General features: G+C 36.3%; 2 protein-coding genes across 3 annotated transcripts in view; one reads left to right on the top strand and one right to left on the bottom strand.

Annotated features, from left to right (window-relative positions):
* Positions 1-20271, top strand: part of RECK (reversion inducing cysteine rich protein with kazal motifs) — a 64733-nt gene that overhangs the window by 38834 nt on the left and 5628 nt on the right. For both annotated transcript variants that reach the window (XM_074899782.1, XM_074899781.1), the window contains 7 exons: positions 1355-1495; positions 4091-4279; positions 10994-11116; positions 11631-11802; positions 13839-14031; positions 16163-16373; positions 17564-17637. In XM_074899782.1, the coding sequence (XP_074755883.1) occupies positions 1355-1495; positions 4091-4279; positions 10994-11116; positions 11631-11802; positions 13839-14031; positions 16163-16373; positions 17564-17637 (1103 nt within the window). The remainder of the gene's footprint in view (positions 1-1354; positions 1496-4090; positions 4280-10993; positions 11117-11630; positions 11803-13838; positions 14032-16162; positions 16374-17563; positions 17638-20271) is intronic.
* ADNP2 (ADNP homeobox 2) overlaps positions 17716-20271 on the bottom strand; it is a 47283-nt gene continuing 44727 nt past the window's right edge. Inside the window, exon 10 of the transcript XR_012633172.1 lies at positions 17716-18967. The gene's annotated coding sequence lies outside the window, so the exon portion shown is untranslated. The remainder of the gene's footprint in view (positions 18968-20271) is intronic.

The following is a 20271-nucleotide window of genomic DNA, read 5'->3' as shown; positions in this document are numbered from 1 at the left end:
TTCTGTTCCTGTTCTACCTATTTTCTACCCCCATTTCATTTGGGATGAGGGGACTGGGTGGGAGTTTGGCTGTTAGACAAGGCTAATCCACCACACTTTTCTTTTGGGGACTTTGTTCATTCAGTGCAAGTACACTAATCTGTACCATCTAATAATCTGGCTTGTTGAATTTCAATGATTTATAGCTACTTGAAAACAGACTAGTTAATCTTACTTTAAGAAAACTCTGTTCTTCAAGAAGTCATCTCACATGCCAGAAAGGTACTATAATAACATTTATTTACAGAACAAAAGCTGGATCATGCTTGGGAGGACTGATCTCAAAAAAAGTCACTTAAACAATAGCACAGTTTAGAGCACAACCCCTTGATGTCCAAAATGACACTTTTGCCTGATGGATAAACTCTGTTCTTTTAACTGCAGTTAGACCAAAACCCAAATTAGCTCTTGGGGCAATAAAATATGAATTTAGGAAGTATATGGAAGAACTAAATTTTTGTGATTCTGTTTTCTTCTAGTATATCTTATCCCTCAGTGTGGAACACAATCGTATTAGTAAAATTTTATCTTGGTTCTAGATTTCATTTCAATTCATCCTTTTACATTATTTTCCAAATCTGCTCTACCCTATTACTACTTCCTATTGCATATTTATCTGTGTAGAATTTAGACCCCTTTAGCCTTATAGGATTTAACTGGTTTAGACCTTCTTCCAAATTAAATTTTGATATTTCTTTCTCAAAATCCCAGGAACTTTGAAAACGGTAAAATTTTGGTTATTAAGATCTGCAACTGAAAGCATGCCTCAACAGATAAATTGTTCCCAGAGAGACAATGTATTGAAGCTTTGGGTGGTTCTTTTCATTTAGATGCCACTTTTCCATATTGTCTTCCCTTTCCTTAATCTTGTCACAGCAGAACATTACAAGTGAGTTAAAGGGAAAACAGAAAAAAGTTTTATCAATTATAGCAAACTTGGTTAAACATCAAGTGTACTTTAAACCTCCCAATATTTTAATCATTGACTATGAGACTTCTCTTGATTAAGCTGCCAGTCATTGTCAGTTTGTATTTTTGTCATATAGAAAAAATTACTGGGAAGGTAAGATAGAGGAAATATATTTTGCTTGTGAAGAATCATCTGGGTAATTATTTCCAGGATTGAGGACTAAACTTTTGAAATAAGTTAACTACCTTGTCATGTTAGGCTTCTACAAGTATAGTTAAAAAAATAAAAAATACTTCACAGAATTGTCAAAAATATTGTTTTACTGGATGTGAGAAATGCCATACTTTACTGAAGAAAAATAGATCTCATTTAAACTAATATAGATGCTGTATATTCTGTTTTCAGGCCCAAGTTCTTTAGGCAATATTGTAGAAGATGTTACACATCCATGTAATCCAAATCCATGTGCAGCTAATCAGTTATGTGAGGTAAACAGAAAAGGATGTCAGTCTGGAGAACTGTGTCTTCCATATTTGTGCGTGCCAGGTAAGGAGTTTTGGACTGCTTACCTGAATTTTGCTGATAAACATATTGTTACTGAAATTTTGTTGAAAGTTTTGAAGTGAATTGCTGATATCCCAAATGAACTATTCTCACAATTATCTTGTGTTTTCAAAAGCTGTAGCCTACCTTCTAGCTCTCTTCATTTTTCTGTGTGTTTCTGTTTTTATTGTCCACTGAAACATAACATCTTATTAGAAGATATATTACTTCCTTTGTTTCAGAAGAAATAAATATCCATACACAGTCTCTAAGCAGCCTTCCCACTATTTAAAATTGCAAACATGCAATACTACAAATACAGTGCAGCTCACTGCTGCTGCAGGCACCATGGCATCTATTGCTCTGTATTTCCATACATTATTAGCCATATCCACATTTATTTTCATACTGGCGAAGTAAATGGACATTATGTCTTCCCTCGAGATTAATGAAAATCAAGCTGTCCGTTGTGGGAGTATATTTTAAGAGCTCTGAGAATCTGATCAAATGCAGGGTACCCTGGGATGTACATTTGCATTGGCAGCAGTTCCAGTGTCCAAAGTTCAAGATGTTATCTTACATGGAATTGTCCCAGATCCTCCTTTACAGGCCAGGTCAACTTCTCAGAATCTCTCCAGCAGCTCATAGGTAACTAGTTCCAGTCTGGGTAAATTAATACCCAGACTCTTTCTGAAGAGCTTCACTGTAGCTTCTTCACTGGATTCAGAGTGCCCAGGTTTAGGGCTTGGGAAGGAAGTGATACGGCACATAATTGCTTTGCCTCTCTTCTTTCTGCTACTTGAGCTTGCAGCACTGATGCAGCATCTCTGCACTTCATCTTTAATCACTGACAGAGCTATGAGTTCATTCACTCAACAAAAAAGCAGAATCACAAGGCACATGAGCTCTGTGTCTCTCCCAAATCTGTATGTAGACTTGTAGTTCGGAGGAACATGACACAGACTTTGGGAAACAACAAAAATATGAATACTGGATCTTACTCTGCCTTGTCCTTCCACAAGACACACGTTGCTGCTTCTCTTTAATGATGTCTGGAGGTGCAGCAGTACACAGCTGACTGTTTCTGCTGCTGCTCTGAGTGATACTTTCAATATCGCTCACTAGAAAGGCATCCATGGTCATTTGGGAACTCCTTTTTTAGAACATAGGTGTTGTCTAACTTCTGCACCGTGCGCAGATGTGAGCTGACTGGGGAGGGAGCCTCATATACAGTGAGTTTCAGCTGTCTGACTTTGGCTTGGGTGGTGTTGGTAACAAGGGTCAAATCTGCAGAGGAGGTGGCAGACTGTATGATGTCCAACTTCTACGGCCCCTTCATCTCCCTTAGACACCAGCAGGGCTTGACACAATTTTTCCCCTTTCTTTAAAGCAAAAGGTATCATTCAGTGACATGAAGGATCACCTATGGTTCTTGAAGCTTGCATTTGGTGAATGCTTGAACACATGTTGTGACAGAGACAGAGAAAGTGAGAGCAACACTGTTTTTTAAACTGAATTGCGTGAAGCAGCTTCCTCTCTAGAGCAAGTGATAGAGAACATTGCCGTAACAGTCTTGTGTTAGTTCTCTGAGCCTCCTCTTTTGTTCCAGCAGTTCTGGGACTGATCAGCAGTTTCTCCAGTGATTTTTTTATTACAAAGAAGAAAATTGGGGTTGGCTTCACTTGTACACATCCTACGCTTGTGCCCTCCTAAAAGCAAGGGTAGACTTCAGCTCATTTTTTGGGAGCCTAGGGACATTGAATTGGTTATGTCTCTCTGACCCTTACAAAATACTTATGTTCTTCTGAAAAGCTGAGCATTGTTACTATATAAGTTAAATTGTCTTCACTTGCTGCAAAAGTCACTTGAAGTGATGAGAAAACAAGCTCACCTAGAGCTTTTGAAGAGATAGTTTACTTTCTCTAAACATTGGAAGATGACTCTTATGTTTGAATTCAATCTTTTTATTGGTTGAAAGTTTTGGGGGATTTGTTGCAGTTCATCACTCCTAGGGTAATTTTAATCTACTATTTCATTTATTATTTTTTTCCTTGCAATTTTTAAAACCATTTTTCTTCTTTTCCATTCATTTTTTTTAAACACAGTTTTCTTATTTTTTCTCTTTCTCCTTTCTTCACATCTGCCTGTAAGAGTCCTTCAGTGTTCACATAGGAGGTACCAGTAGGGAAGGAAGACACAATAAAATGTGTGAAAGTGGGGAAATGACTGGACTTTGACCCTTCAGTTCACGTTCTGTATTGGAGAGAGTGAAGCATATGTGGTATTGGTTGTATCACGTACATTTCATACTACTACAGAACTGTGAAAAATGAAATTACTTGAGAACCATTGGAATTACCAGTGTTTTTCTCTACAGTGACATTTCTACAAGTACTTCAGAACATTATCTCAAGCAGCTATCTTCTATTTCTGCTACTTGCTGCCTCTAAGAAATGCGTGAATTTGTCTAAAGAGTGAGAGCAAGGCTGCCTTAGGAACACCTTAGCTTTTTCACAAGTCAAAGAGAAGTAGTTATTTTTGGTAGTGGCACTTGCCAAAGTATTAACTAAATGAGCTAAAATTTCTCCTTGTATATAGGTTGCAAACTGGGAGAAGCCTCAGATTTTATTGTCCGACAAGGTACACTTATTCAGGTTCCATCCTCAGCTGGCGATGTTGGTTGTTACAAGATTTGTACCTGTGGACACAGTGGATTGCTAGAAAACTGCATGGAAATGCGTTGTGTTGACCTTCAAAAATCATGCATTGTTGGAGGACAAAGAAAAAGTAAGTATTAGAACAGTAATTATATCTTTATATAGCACCTGCTCCTTAATTGATGAATTTTGAAGTACATATGAAGACCCAGAGGATCTGAATGCAGAGCTTATCAGAAAATACAAAAGTTAGTGTTTGCATCCCTGTATATACTTGTTTAACTCTTACATAAGCTGGAGGGTTCCATTATTGAAATCAGTGCTGAACTGTGTCTGTCTCAACTAATGAAAGTCCTATGTGAAGCGTGTTCTTAGGACACCATTTTTCAACCTAGAGGTCACTGACTTGCCTTGCATCTCCTGTATTTCATAGTACCTGCTAATAGGTAGCTTCCTTTCTGGTAGAAGAACTTGCTGGTGGGAGCTCTGGGGAGCCAGTAAGTAGCAGGGATGAAGCAACAACAGCAAAACAAATTTATCTGCTTTAAGCATGCTGTAGTTGTGAGGTTTAAGCACAGTACAACTGACTATAAATGGCTGCCCGTTTCCTGGATTCCGACTTTGCAGGTACTCTCAGTCTACTTTTTAACAGCACTAGATATCCAGTGACCGATGGAAGTGTCTGGAGAAGATGATGAGAAAAGGAAGAGGGTTTAATCGTACTTTCCATGGATATTCTCCCAGAATCTGTTCTGTGCTTCAGACCACAGACACCTTGAGCAGGGGGTGGTTTCTTTACTAGTTCCTAATGGTTGGGGGGTGTGGGTTTGTTTTGTGGGGTTTATTCCTTCCATGGATTTTAAATATGTGCTTAAAAAAATCAGAAATTTCTATCATGAGCTGTAACCTCTGGCAAGAAGTTCCACATGTTAAGATATGTGAGCCTAAACCTTCTCTTTTTGGTAGGGTTTGCAAGGGATTTGTTTTAATTTGAGCCTTGATAGTTTGTTTCATCTGGTTTCTCTTAGTTCATGAGGTTCGTTCTAGTTCTTGTATTGAAAAAGCTGATGAATGATTGTTACCTGTTTGCCTCCTATTTCACACCTCATATTCCCCTCATACTCAGGTTTTTTTCTCCAAGCCAGTTCCTATTCTATTTAATAATTCCTTACATGAAAAGTTGTACACTGTTGATCATACTTATTACCTACTGTGTACCTTGTCCTAGTTTTTACATTTTCTCTTGAAATGGGAACTGGAACTTCATGCACTATTCACAGTGCAGGTGCCCAATCAACTGTCTGTAATAGCAAAGTGATGTTCCTTTCATAATTATTCTGAACATTACCTTTTTTTGGGTGCTAATTCTATTGAGGTCATGCTTTCACAGAGCTGTCTATTGTAACACTACCTTCCCGTTCTTAAGTGGAAATAGCTCACAGGTCATCATGTGAATTGTTAAAGAGTCGTTTTATTCAGGACACTAAATTTCCTCTGCCTTATCCTTTCCTAATTGCTCAGTGTGGTGAGATTTTTCTTGCAGTTCTTCGTTATTTGGTCATTTGTGCCTTGCCGGGGTTGCTTTCCACCCCCGTTGGGGTCTCTATCTCATGCAGGACCAGAAACGACACCACACACCAATATGATGATCAAATCATTCCTCTTTATTCTCTGATTCTGGTTACGTTTTATAGTACTCTAAGGTCCATACACATGTGCTTATCTGACTCCTAATAGGCTGCATACATTGTTCAGGCACGTCTACAAGCATTTACATTGGTTAATTAATTATATTTGCGTAAATAAAGCCCAAAACTTGCTAAAACTTCTTTTATCTATATCTTTGTTCTGCACAAACTGGTACACTTCTGCTGACCATAGCTACTCCTTCTTTGCTGAGCACAGGTGCTTATTCCTCTGCTACCTGTTGCTAACTTTGTCTTTAGCCCTGTACTTTCCCATCCACGTTTTTTTTTCACTGACTTCTCCTTCAGCCTTGTATGTTTCAATCTAAATTCTTTTCCCATCAGCTTTGTATCCCTATCTGCATGCTTTCTGCATTAGCTCCATCTAATCAGCCCAGACCCCTAGAGTGCCTTAATGTTATTGATAGACTTTGTCATGTAAATACTTGCATTTGGTTTTTTGGATCATGTTGAAACAGAACAGCCACTGCACAGATCATGGAGACACCTTCACTTCAGGACCAGAGACCTCCCTTCATTAGCCATTTATTCTTTTTCAGAGTTATGTATCCATATGAACGCCTTTTTTCCTATCTCTGCATTTTTTCTTGAAAGTCTATATTAAAGAGCTAGTAAATGTCTGTTGGGTATTGAAGTGCATCAACTTGATTTTCTGTTGTCCACGTGCTTATTGACTGCTTCAGATAATCCTAAAAGATTTGGTTTGTGACTTGCAGAAAAACTGTGATTCCTTCCCCTGATGTATCATATTTAGTTATGTGTCCACTGATGCAAAGTTCTATATTTTTACCACATTTTAGTTGCAAAAAAATAAGTTTACCTATCTTTAGCATCCACAGAACCCTTTTCTAAGAAGTGTATATATCATTGCCACTTGCATTAGTATCCAAATCCTGGGGAAGTTTAAAGCAAGAGGTTACAAATAAATTCGCTTATATTAGCGGGTGTTTCACACATGAGTTTATTTGGAAATTTTTGCTGAATACCTTCTGGTTTTGCAGAGTCATTAGCATTTGTCTGTCCAAGAGCTGCTTCTGAGGCAGGTTTTCTACACATTGCCTGTGAAGAAGATACTCAGCTTAGACTTTTATCCTACTTCCTGATTCATCCAGCTTAAAGTTTGTTAACATTCACACATGTATTCAGAGTAGGAAGCACACACACAAAGAGGGTAAAAATAGGATTTAATAAAAGTATAGGATAAATAATAAGTTTTGCACCGTCCCAAAATTCTCTTCCTTTGGAATCACATAATAAATCTGATATCCATTTAGGCAGTTATGCTGGTTTAGTTCACATGGCATTCTGAAGAGGGAGTTTCTTTTACTGGGTGATGTTGATAGGTTTCACACCAAGGACAACAGTTTTTAGTAAGTGTTTAAAAGACTGTTCTGCTAATGTGTACAAACATGTTAGAAATACATATGTGTCATCTGCAGACTGTCTTCTGCGCTTGGATTTTTTTTTTTTTAAACTTTCACAGCCTGCAGTCAAGTATCACAAAGTGGCCTATGCCTTTCAGGGAAAAAAAAAAAAATCATTTTTTAATGAAAATAATATTAAGTATTATAGTTTAACATTAATCACTGTCACTAACATACACTTTAAAATGAACATGTAAACAGATACATTATGATAACAAAGATATATTGAATACCATGGTTCTTTATAGCAATAATAAAATCATAATTGTAATGAAAAGGAATATAATTTTTAAAAGAGAGAAATAAAACCCAAGAAAAGACAAGTGATGCACAATGCAGTTGTCACTGAGCATGACATTCTATGGTCTAGAATATCCCTTTGGCTAGTTGGGGTCAGCTGTCCTGGCCATGCTCCCTCCCAGCCTCTTGTGCACCTTCTTGCTGGCAGAGCATGGGAAACTGAAAAATCGTAACTTTGGATAAGCACTACTTAACAACACCTAAAACATCAGTGTGTTATCAACATTAATCTTGCACTAAATCCAAAACACAGCACTGCACTAGCTAGTAGGAAGAAAATTAATTCTGTCCCAGCTGAAACCAGGACAAAAGTCTTTCTCCTGTTGATTTCCTTCTGCTAGGTAACTGTAAGATGAACACTTATTTGCTTTAACAATAAAAAAATGCTGTCTTGATTTAGGTTTAAATTATGAATTTTCTAAAATAACTTTACTGTTACTGTTCAGAGATTAGATGCCATGGGTGACAAGCGTTAATTTGGTTCTACCTCATCTGACAGAGTAGTTGAAAAAGATGTGACAAGTGGTGCTGTTTAAAAAATTATATTGATTTATTTTCAGATTTGTTAGTTGCTTCAGACCTTTAAAGGTGTACTTTTGTCATGCAAACCATCTCTATGCTCTTTGAATTAAAAAAAAAAAGCTACTGCTAAGACAGGGAAAAATCTTACAAAAAGTCTTGAATACATAATGGAGTCTGTGCTGAGCTGTAACCTGTCTGAAGCTGCTGATGTTGAATCAGTTGGCAAGCAAGAGACTTTCTGCTAGTGAACAGTTACATATTTCGGCACTGGACATTTAGTGTCAGTAAATCACTGCTTTTAAAATACTGTCAGACTGAAGTCCAAACATAATTAAAGCAAGTCAAAGATACTTAATAAGTCCAAAACAACCGAGTAATTTTTTTACTGGGTAGTAAGAATGAGTTATTTTCATATTAGGTAAATCTTAAGAAGGAAGGCACTTCTTGTAGTTACATTTGTCACAAACATAATTTTCTGATTGTGAACCAAACCCTGAAATCATGAAAGAGTATGTAACTGGGATATTTCTCTCCTAAAAGATACCAAGCAGAGCTAAATAATCAATTGTACAATTATTTTCATCAGTCAGAAAAGTCTGCCTGTAATGTTCCATGCATTTACAGCTTGTAACTTTTTTTTTTGTTCATCCAAAGAGGATACAAGTCAGCCAAACATACTTAAAACTTGTTTTTCTGTTGCCAGATTGGTACTATTTGTTCATGGAAGCAGAACACTGAAAACATCTTAACATTAATGATATATTTGATGGGCAGTTATAGAAAGTATCTGGTGAAAGCACATGCTTTTAAAATACATTCATTAGCAATTATATTATTTAAATTGTGACTGAAGCCTGTTACGGACCATTCTGTCCAAAGAAACTTGTACTTTTTTGGATTGTTGGTGGAAATAATCACAAAAATGTCTGAAGCTGTATTTGTGTTTTATGTTTGTACAGTGTACGTCTGTCACTTGTTGAACTAACTGTAACAACAATATGTGTACGTGGTAGGCATTCAGTAAGTGCTGTCTGTTTAAAAAAAAAAAAAAAAAAGCACCCAACCAACCAAACCACGACAAAACCAAAACCAGACAGATTCCTCTCTTTTGCCATCATTACTTATTAAGTATGTGTGGTGATTAAGACTCCAGGTATTATATAATAAAATATAAAAATAGCTACATTCCAAATTTGTTAGATGATGTATTAAAAATAACTAATTAAAAATTTATGGTCACCATATGAACTTCTTGTAGTGACTGTTTTTAATTGGTTTATAAGTCAGTTGCAAAAAGACGGGGTTTAGTCATAAACTGAACTGTAGTTTTTAAAACCATTTTCTATAAACCAAACAACCTTGAAGGCTTTATCTGATGCTGGGGTTTTTTGTGTTGTGAACTGACTCCAGTTAATGAAATGACTACTGATGAAGAAGACAGTGAGCTGTGTGCAGTCTTTGATGGTGAAAGCCAATAGTCTTTGAAAGTTTTCAGGTTGATCCTCAGTTAGCTACTCTTTACTCTGAAGAATCACCTAAAAGATCCTGTGTTTAGCATTATATATAAGCCTTGGAAACTTTTCTTCTTCCCTGCTAACAAATTCCTTCTTCCTTGAGTAGTACTGTGGTTTAAACAGCTTTTTGTGCTACAGAGGTTTTCTCTTCCATCCCCTCTTGTTCTGCCATCATTTGTCTAGGAGTACCTCTTCTGAATTGCTCAAATGCTGAGGATTTTCCTTGTGCCTTTGTAGTATTTTTAAAAAATTTAAATCCTCAATCTCAACCCTTTGAGGAGAGATTAGAGAGAATTGCCATATTTTGTAAAGGCACAGTTAATCTTAAGTTTTCCTGAAGACCTGTGTGTTTGTTGGTGGTCTTTAATAACCAGTTTGGTTATGGATAGATTGGCTGTCACCATCAAGAATTGATTTTACATAAAACATACAGCAGAGTGAAGGGCAGTCACGTAGACAGTTTACAAAACCAAACTGGAATTGCTAAATTGAAGAAAAATTCCATAATTTGCAGTTTGATTCTTAGATTCAGGTGTGGAAAAGTTACTGATTTATAAAACGCAAAAAAATAGGCAGATTGCTTCATCCTTAAAAGGCAGCTGTGATGGCATGACTTGCGTTATTAAGGGCTCCTTTCCAAAAGCCAATGGGTGAACATAGACCTCTGTATTTGTGTGTGTCTTGTGCTGAATCTAGAGCTGGGTTTCTCTTTGGCTTTGCTACAGTCTTTCTTGTTCCCTGCTTTGGACAAAGGTGCATTGTAAGTTGTACTGCTTGTTGAGGCTGAAATTACGACTATAATGGATGCTGCAAAACAATACAGACTGGAATGAAGCATTGGCACTTTTTACCTCTTGACAAAAAGTACACACGAAGGAAAGAAATGAGCACTACAGAGGAGTTTTGCATTATGTATGAGTGCATGGCTGATATTATACTTTAGCAGTTTTACGTAAAATTAATTTAGGAGAAGAATGTATCTTTACAAAAGCTTTACTTTTAAAAAAATGTGGAGCTTGCTAATCAGAATTTATCTACCACTTCTATTTTCTGAGTGTATTTCTTTTTGCAGCTTTAAATTGTTCTTAAAAAAAAAAAAAAACCAACCTAACTTTTCCAGGCTTTGAAAGGATGAAAGTACTTGCTTCCTTGTTTAACTAATTAATCAAAACCACATGTGAACAGACTTTTTCTTTAAATCAGTAAAGCAGAACTTGAAATCCAGAAAAGATAGACATTTTAGCAGGAAAATAAACTGAAAAATGGAAATTAGAGGAACAATTAATAATGAAAATGTAATATCTATGTAATACATATGAGTATGTAGTCTTCTGGTATATTTGCATTAATTGTATGCATTTACTTACTTTCTTTTAAGGTCATGGAACATCTTTTAATATAGATTGTAATGTCTGTTCATGTTTTGCTGGAAACTTGATATGTTCTACACGTCAGTGTCTAACTGAGCATAGTTCAGAAGATGAGCGTCGGAAGTTTACAGGTAATTTCTCAAACTATGGAAACTGTAAGTTTAATGTTATTAGAGTGAGGATTAGCTTCTAAATTCTTTCTACAATATTAATGGAAAATACCTGATAATTTGTTACTAATATGTTCTTTTAACTATTTATTTTTCTCATGTCCAACCTGCACTCCAGAAAAAAACACATACCTTAAAAAAAAAAAAAAAGTACTGAAAAATGAAATCTCATGTAATACATAAAAATAGGTAGAGACGGGGTAATGCTACTAGGGACAAGAGATAAGGAGTTTGGGGGGAAGAAATGGAGAAAGCTGCCTAGACTCAGCAAGGGGGATAGGGCAGAAACTTCCCTTGCTACTACTTGCATATGTGCTGCAGCATTGCTAAATGACAGGATGTAGGAAGTGGCTTGAAGATATGGTACATCTTTGCATTTGTTGGAAGGCAAAGATATCTTAGCGACCCCTTGTGTATCTTCTGTCATAGAAAATAAGTGTGCACCAAATTCCTGTTTTGTGTGTTGCTTTTACAGGTTTACCATGTAACTGCGTAGATCAGTTTGTACCAGTATGTGGTCAAAATGGACGCACGTATCCAAGTGCCTGTATAGCTCATTGTGTTGGGCTCCAGGACACTCAATTTGAATTTGGATCATGTATTTCCAAGGATCCTTGTAACCCTAACCCTTGTAATAAAAATCAGAGGTAAAAGCAGAATATGTTTTAAGCTTTTCTTTGGCATCTTCTACTCTTAAAGCAGATACATTTTTTTCTTTGAATGGGTTGTATATTGTAGTAACATTCTACTTTTAGGATACTCAATAAAAAAACCCTGTTTGAACTCGGTGCTTTTTATTTATTGTAGTTAGTAATGGACTGTAATTACTAGTTCCATTTATGTAGTGCTATATCATTTAAATTTATTATGCAGATCTCAGTTTTAGCAATAAAAGAGAATTGATGTATACCTTCAGAAGTGGGAGAATCAAATTTTGTTGACATGGCTGTGTCGCTTTGAAAATATTTTGTTTCACACGTTCTAGTAGTTTAAAAAAAAAAACCCCACACCTGAATTCAAGACTTGGCATCAATCTTGCTTGTCCAGTTAATGATTTGTGCTTTTTATGTCTAAAATAGGAAAGTATCAATCACTCTGGAACACTTGAGTTTCTCTTAATTAGATTGATGTCTTGTGAAAACTATGTCTGTATACAATCCCTGTTTTTTCAGTGTCAGAAAAAGCAAAATCTATATAGACAAACATATTAAAACAAAAATACGCTCTGTACTAGTGTCAGCAGGAGAAAAAAATCTGACCTTTCTTACAGAAATCAAAGTCTGTGGTTCATAATGTTGGTCTCTGTCTTCAATTTTCTCAGTGTTGTGTAATACTGCAGTTTCCTTTGAATTTGTACATTTTTCTGTTTTGAAAGAAAGCCACCATAAGAAGTTGTGTAATACTGTGCTTTATTATAGCAATTTTTTTCCTTTTTCTGCACTTTAAATGCCTTGATGAAGAAAACTTCAGAGAAAACACTGTAGTTTTGTAGCAGTAATAGCCATTATGGCATTGAAAATTGGAATTTCAAAGCTGCATTGTGGATATATACTTTTAACTTTTATATTTTCAATTGTGAAAGTATAAAGAAGTTTTTCACTTTTACAGAATAACCATTATGCTTAGAACATCAACTTGTAATTTCAGTAAAGGACTGTTTTTTCTGGTTCAGTTTCATAATGTAGCGTAAACTGAACATGCTCATTTCAAAACATCTCTGAAGCACTTAGGATCTATTTAAGATCTTACATTCCACTTGTAAAGTGTTTAAATCTCAGAATTTCAGAGTCTTCCCTAATATAAAAGGAATATGTGTAATGCATAGACAGCAGGACTCAGAATAAAGACGTATTGTCCATAATCCAGTGGTAGCATTGTTGTCATTTATAGGAGGAGATTGTTAAAAAAGCCATTTGACCTTTCATCAGTCCATTCATCAAACTCTATTGGCTGGCATTTCTCTAGCAGGGCATGTGGCAAATACTCTGCGGCCAAGACCTTGGAAGATACATATTAAATATAAAAGGGAAAGAATTTCTGCTGTTTGTTTCTCTTTACTTTTCTGTGAAGGCTTGAGAGGGATGATGTGCCAAAAAAGGAAATTGTGTTACTACTAGATTGTTCCATTTGTTTTCAGTCATCCCCAAGATTGGATGTAATATAATATACTGAACCTACAAAGCTAGAATCCAACTTGGTATTTTTAATTGAAACCATATAATCTTGTAGGTCTTGTTTCCACTACCTTCTCGAGGAAGGCTGAGGCTAGACCTCTGCAATATAATCTTTTTCTGTTGCAGTTAATTTTTTGCGTGTTTTCTACAGTTTTCTTAAATGTGCATTTACAAAATGAAGCTTGGGAGTAGGTAAGAAGTTTATCCAGGTCTTTTTTGAAAATCGTTTGAAAAATACTTGGTAAAAGATAAATTTTAATGGAAACTGTAGTTATGTTCGCATACATTTACTAAACATGGTGTGAACTAGTTCCAGGTTTGTGATAAGACCCAAAATTAGCTATTCAGAATTTTTTTATCTCTTTTGTTTTCTACATCTGCTGAACCACAGTTAGCTCTAAAGCTCGCTGGAGAAAATTTCACTGGAAATATTTTCCTCTAATATATTGAGACTTTAAAAAAAAAAAAAATCCTATGACATGTTATTAAATTATTGTTACTTTATGCAGGTGCATACCAAAGAAGCAAGTTTGCTTGACTAGTTTTGGAAAATTCGAATGTAGCCAGCATGAATGTGTGCCAAGGCAGTTAAATTGTGACCAGACACGGGATCCTGTTTGTGACACAGACAATGTGGAATACAGTAACTTGTGTACTTTGTACCAAAAAGGAAAAAGTTTAGCATACCGAGGACCATGCCAGGTAGGAAGTGGTTCTAGCAATAAACATCAAATCTTCTTTGTTCTTTAATGTTTGACTTTGCGATATTCTGGGGTTTATACCTTACAAAATGTTTTTGTTGGAAGTAATCCCTTAAAAATGTAATTTTAACTGGTATTAAAAAATACTCTCGCATAATTATATTCAGACTTTTATCAGTGTTTCTCTGCTTTAATTAACAGTTGTCTCAAAGCGAATCAAAAGCTTTACTTATGCTTTCTTGGGGGTAATAATTTGATACTTGTAGTAAGACTCCCTATATTTTTCACTATTAAAGCTTGCACTGAGGTATATATGCAGTAACTAGTGCAGTTCCTTGGTTAGTTAAATGCTAGTTTTTACCGGTCTGAACTTGTTTTATCTAAAATCTAATGCCTGGTCATAAAAAGTCTTTAGTGGTTTGTGTGATTGTGTCCCAGGTTTAACAAGTTGATTGTTCAGGATCTATTTACACCTAAGTTTTGTTGGAGACTAGGCAGGCAGTCTGTAATACCTTCTTTAGTTTGGATTGGATTAGTTTTCCTATTAATCCCTGAGAAGTATTAGGATTAGGTTTAGTTCTTCCATCACACCGCTCTCTGCAGTGTTGGTAGACAAGCTGGTTTTATTGCTTCACAAGAAGAGTCAGGAGCTACTCTTCTCAAAGTTGCTGGCTTTACCATTGATAGGCTGTTCATCTCCAGGTTTTTCTCAAAGGATGAAGATTCTTGGTCTCAACTGATGGATATTATTAGAAGTACAGAACATTTCTTCAGGGTTTTTCTGTATTATAAATGCCATTGCTCTTTTAACCCACTTTTAGTTTCTGCCTTTCTGTCTTTATGCCTTCTTTTTCTTGCCCTTTTTCAGCAACCTCGTTAAGTACAGATAATTCTTCTCATTGCACATCAGATATCTCATGAAATACTCAGAGAATGTTCAGCCCTTGAACAGTAAGAATCAAAGGAATATTGCATGGCTGTTTCGTTGTGTTGTTTTTTTTTTTTTCTCCAGCAGTTATATGTCTAGTTGTATCTATGTTCACAAAGTTTTTGACACTGGTAGCTTTAAGTTTTCATTCTTGCTTTATAAGGAAGATGACTATATGAAACTACTTGGGATGCTCACATTTATCTGTTTTCTTGTTAGCTTAGGTGTGTAACATAGAAACTGTAATTGTTTTCCTGTTTTAGAGGATATACAGTGATCATGTAGCTATGATGACTTACTTGAAATACTAGTTAGTTTAATAAAATATTTAGACCTTAGCAAGAAATTATGATTTTGTGTCATTTCACAAGACTTTGGACAAAACTATTAGTCATACCTTGTCTGTGAAGAGTCAACAATTCTGTTCGCTTCTATGTTCAGAAGTTTAAGTTTATTGGCACCTGACCTCTTGATTGTGTTGGACTAATGTACGTGCACAGACAGGAAACAAAGGAACTATATTACAATTTTCTTTGATTTTTACATGTATCTGAATCAACACACTTAGATATGTTTTTCTGAGAGAGAAGATGGACACAAATGTATTTTTACAGACGTAAAGGTCTCAACAATAAATATATGTTTGACAGAGGTCTCTAGTAATGGATTTTATTCTTTTGAAGTTTATATATACATTTAGCTTCTCAAAGTGTTAAACACACGCGCACACTAAATTTTAAGAACACAAAACCAAGCAAGATTAATAAAGTCATTAAAATATTAGATATTACAATCAAAATTATTTGTATTATATTCATTTTTAAATATAAATTTTAAAAATATTTCTTGCATGATAAAATTATAATACTCAAATCTAATTAATAAGTAAATTAATTGAAATGACACGGTCATTTTATTTAAACATTAGCACAGAACAAAAATTTTTGTTTCCCAAAACAGGTCTTACTGTACATTTCTCAGATTCCAACTTACATTTTTGTCACCTTCCTTAAGTATTTACTCCTTGCATTTATTACCTGTTCATAAACTGGCAGGCTATTTACTCTAGATTTCCTGCTTTTTTGAATGTTTGACAATATTAGAAGCAAAGTCCCATCAACACTGGTTTTCCCAATGTTAAAACTACTCTGAAGTTTCTGTAACATGAATAAATGGATCTTTGAAACATTTCTGTGTGTTTCAGCCATTTTGCAAATCAGTGGAACCTGTGTGTGGACATAACGGAGAAACCTACAGCAGTGTCTGTGCTGCCTATTCCGACCGTGTGGCTGTCGACTATTACGGACACTGTCAGGCTGTGGGTGTTCTCTCAGACTACAGTTTTCATACAGAGTGTGCCTTTGTTAAATGTCCCCAGCTTTCTGCAACGGGCTGCAAACCAGTTATTGCACCAGGTATGTTAATTCACTGTTGAAGTTTACTGAAGGGAGGAGAGAGTCCAGGCTGTGTTTAAAAATAGGAGTATATTTGTAATAAAACTTATGCCTTAAAATATTGTATTCCATAATGTCTTTGAGACACGTAAGAGAAGGGATGAAGTAGAGATTGTTAGTTACAGCTAGAAGCAGCCAGTTTTGGGACTCAGCTGAGTGATTCTGAAGTGGAAAGGCCTTGGCTTTGGGAGTCATGCTCCTTCAGTCTTTAGAAACTTGGAGCTGTCTCCATAGGACTGTTTTGGGAGAAACGAATGCGGTCTGTGGTGTCCAGTGTAAAATGTCGTTGGGAATCGGATGAGTAATTTTTCGGAAGTGGCAGTACAGATACCACGCTGGAATGCTAACCTGTCATCAGAGTTCCCAGAAGAACAAATATATTTAATTAGAAGACAGAATAAGATGCCATATGTATTCACAGTACTGTGAAAGAGGAGGACAGTCAGAATAGTTTTGCAGTTGTGTGGTTTTGAACTGTCTTTTACTGTTTTCACAAATACTTCTTTATGAAACAGTAAGTAATAAAATGTAATACACGGAGCGAGGAAAGCTCAGTTTTTAAAAAGAAACCGTTTAATGCATTTTTGTCATTCATTGGTTTGAAAAGGGTCTTTATGCTTTGGTATTACATTTAATATTGTAAAAGTCATTCTGTGAATGTGAATTGTATATAATAAGTTGGGGGGTTAAATATTTATGGGTAGAAAGTTGAAATTTTTCTTTTTTCCCCCTTTTCTATAAAGATTCTAAGCTCCAACATGGTATAACTGCATAAATTAATGTTTGCAGTGTGTGCAATTGCTTGTCATGATCTAGCTATTTCAGCTCCTGAAATTCATTATTTCTGTAGTTGCATATGCGTGCATCCGTACAAAACCTTGGCCTGTGGTTCTCAAAGTACCTGTGGTTTTTAGCTTACAATAATGTATCATCTTGAAACAAATGAAAATTCATCTCGTTGCTTTTGCATTATATGTGTTTCCAACATTAAAAATAATCTTAGAAATCATGCATTCTGCTATCAAATTGAAACATTTGCTTTGGTAGTTTTGTTATTTTCATTCTCGGTTAACGTTCAACTTTTGACCTCTGCTTACTTAAAAGTGAAAAGACTATTTGCTTTTATTTCTGAGATTTTTTTATTCACGTAGGAGCCTGCTGTCCACTATGTGCTGGAATGCTGAGAATCCTGTATGACAAAGACAAGCTGGATACTTTTGCAAGGGTAAACAGTTTAATCATGCCTTATGTTAAATGGTACATTGAAAAGTCAAGTTACCGTATACTCTCCTGAAAAGTTAATATGTTATAAAACCAATTACTTTTCAGTAGGTAGTGTGTGATTTGAGGGGTTTTTTAATAGTGTTTATACTTTCCTTTATTTCTTAATATCAGGTATAGAAAATTAATTAAAATGCAAAGCAAAACAGAATTAGAGTAGGCACAAACAAGCACACTTAGGTTTGCAGTTCAAATGAACTGTAATAGTAAAGACAAATGATATGGGAACTGCATCATCTTGTGGTAGTAATACGGTGTAGATTTGTTTTTTATGGTCTTTTTGTTGAGGTTATTTTGCTAGGTCATTATTTTCTAATGTCGGTGACTTAGATTTGACATTGTCTTATGTTTAAATCGGATTGTTTTACACTCTTTGGGTTATCTAGACAGCTGTCACTGATTTTGTTGCTCATCAGCTAAAATGTTGGATTTTAATTTAACATCTCCATAAGTTAGACACCAGCATCCTTCATTGCTGCTCTTTGAAAACCTCCAGTGTAAGATGGATCGTCTAATTGTGATTGTCTGTGACTGAACACAACATATTAGACTGCACTTTATTGACCCCTGCTTTTATATGTCAGTATATGGAACAGAGTTTGATTTTTGGCATGACATCACAACAAAATAAAGTGATATGACAATCATATCTGGTGAAGAAAAACAATTCATCTTTGCATCTGCACATGATTTTAATTTCTTTAAATATAAAGAAACAATTTCACCTAAACAGTATAAAATTACATTAACCTGTTTATATGTTTAGAAGTAGAGATAATTAACTATTATTATAAAAACACAGGAAAAACTTAGATCGAACATGACCACTGGAGATTGTCTAATCCAACCCCTTGCTCAGAGAAAGGTTAACTCCAGTCAAATCAGCTTGGCCAGCTGAGTTTTTAAAAACTCCAGGAGTGCAGATTCCACAGCTAAATGCTGCTGGACTCTCTCCAGTTTGTCAGTGTAGCCAGGGGAGGGGGGCCAGGGCATAAATAAAAGGGGGATGATGACTTCTGGTGGCTCTCTTCTTGCTGTTGCAGCCCAGTGTGTGGTTGGCCTTCATCTCAACGATGTGGTGCTGATTGATGTTCTATTGATTTCCCCTCAGAGATTTTGTGTTTGTGCCATGTGCGTGTGCATTGACCAATTTTGCTGAGTAACAGTGTCTGTTAGGTCATGACTGCATCCTGGAACATCTTCCAGTTGTCATCACTAATGGTACCAGCAACACAGTGATTGCAGCTTCTCAGTTCATACATTACAACATGTGGCTGTGAAGAAGATTTTTACTTTGAGTTAGAAGAAGGCTTTCTAGTTAAAGAAATGTATTGGACTTACTCAAGTAGTTGGTGATAACTACTCTCACCTACTAGTACTAAGGGGGTACTTAGTAGTTGGGTTTTTTTCCTTCTTTTTTCTCTTCTCTCTTTTTTTCTCTTAGTCACCACAGTCTTGCTGACTTTCTCTTCTTTTGCTCACCTAATGCCACAATACTGAGTCTTCAAGCTTTCATATATATATCTCTCTATCTCTTTACATTTTAAATATGTGATCTCTCAAACATTCAAGTCAGCATTCTCTTAGCACATACTAGAAATTTTGGAACTCTGACTGAAGCTCTCACCTTTGGAAACTTCAATCAGGGGTCATTCCATAAGCCCCCAGAGATGATCTCTAACTGGTTACAACCTCCTGAAGACTGTGTGGTGTGGCACTACCCTGAGCATAAAGAGTTAGAAGCTCTGGGCCTTTGTCAGTGCAGTGCAAGTCAGAGGCCAGCTAATATGTCCTTATAATACCATAGAAAATGCCCAACTGTCTGAGTAGATTTGATACTTTTGTCATCCACATGAAATTGTTAATAACGTTTATCTCCTCTAATTCTATCAATAAAAATACAGGATTTGTGTGTGGCTCTTGCTTTTCACAGAATCAACTAGGTTGGAAAAGACCTTGAAGATCATCCAGTCCAACCATTAAACTAACACTGACAGTTCCCAACTACACCACATCCCTCAGCGCTATGTCAACCCGACTCTTAAACACCTCCAGAGATGGGGACTCCACCACCTCCCTGGGCAGCCCATTCCAACGCCTAACAACCCCTTCTGGAAAGAAATACTTCCTAATATCCAGTCTAAACCTTCCCTGGCTCAACTTGAGGCCATTAACTCTTGTCCTATCACTTGTTACTTGGTTAAAGAGACTCATCCCCAGCTCTCTGCACCCTCCTTTCAGGTAGCTGTAGAGGGCGATGAGGTCTCCCCTCAGCCTCCTCTTCTCCAAACTAAACACCCCCAGTTCCCTCAGCCGCTCCCCGTACGACCTGTGCTCCAGACCCTGCACCAGCTTCGTTGCCCTTCTCTTGACACGCTCGAGTCATTCAATGGCCTTTTTGTAGTGAGGGGCCCAAAACTGAACACAGGAATCGAGGTGCCGCCTCACCAGTGCCGAGTACAGGGGTCAGATCCCTTCCCTGTCCCTGCTGGCCATGCTATTGCTGACACAGTGTACATATAGTGTATGCATCCATAGTACTGGAGATGGTTATGTCTCATATAGATGGAATCATTGC

Source organism: Athene noctua, chromosome 2, assembly GCF_965140245.1.
Source record: "Athene noctua chromosome 2, bAthNoc1.hap1.1, whole genome shotgun sequence".
Lineage (NCBI taxonomy): Eukaryota > Metazoa > Chordata > Aves > Strigiformes > Strigidae > Athene > Athene noctua.
This window is presented reverse-complemented; position numbering and strand designations above follow the sequence as displayed.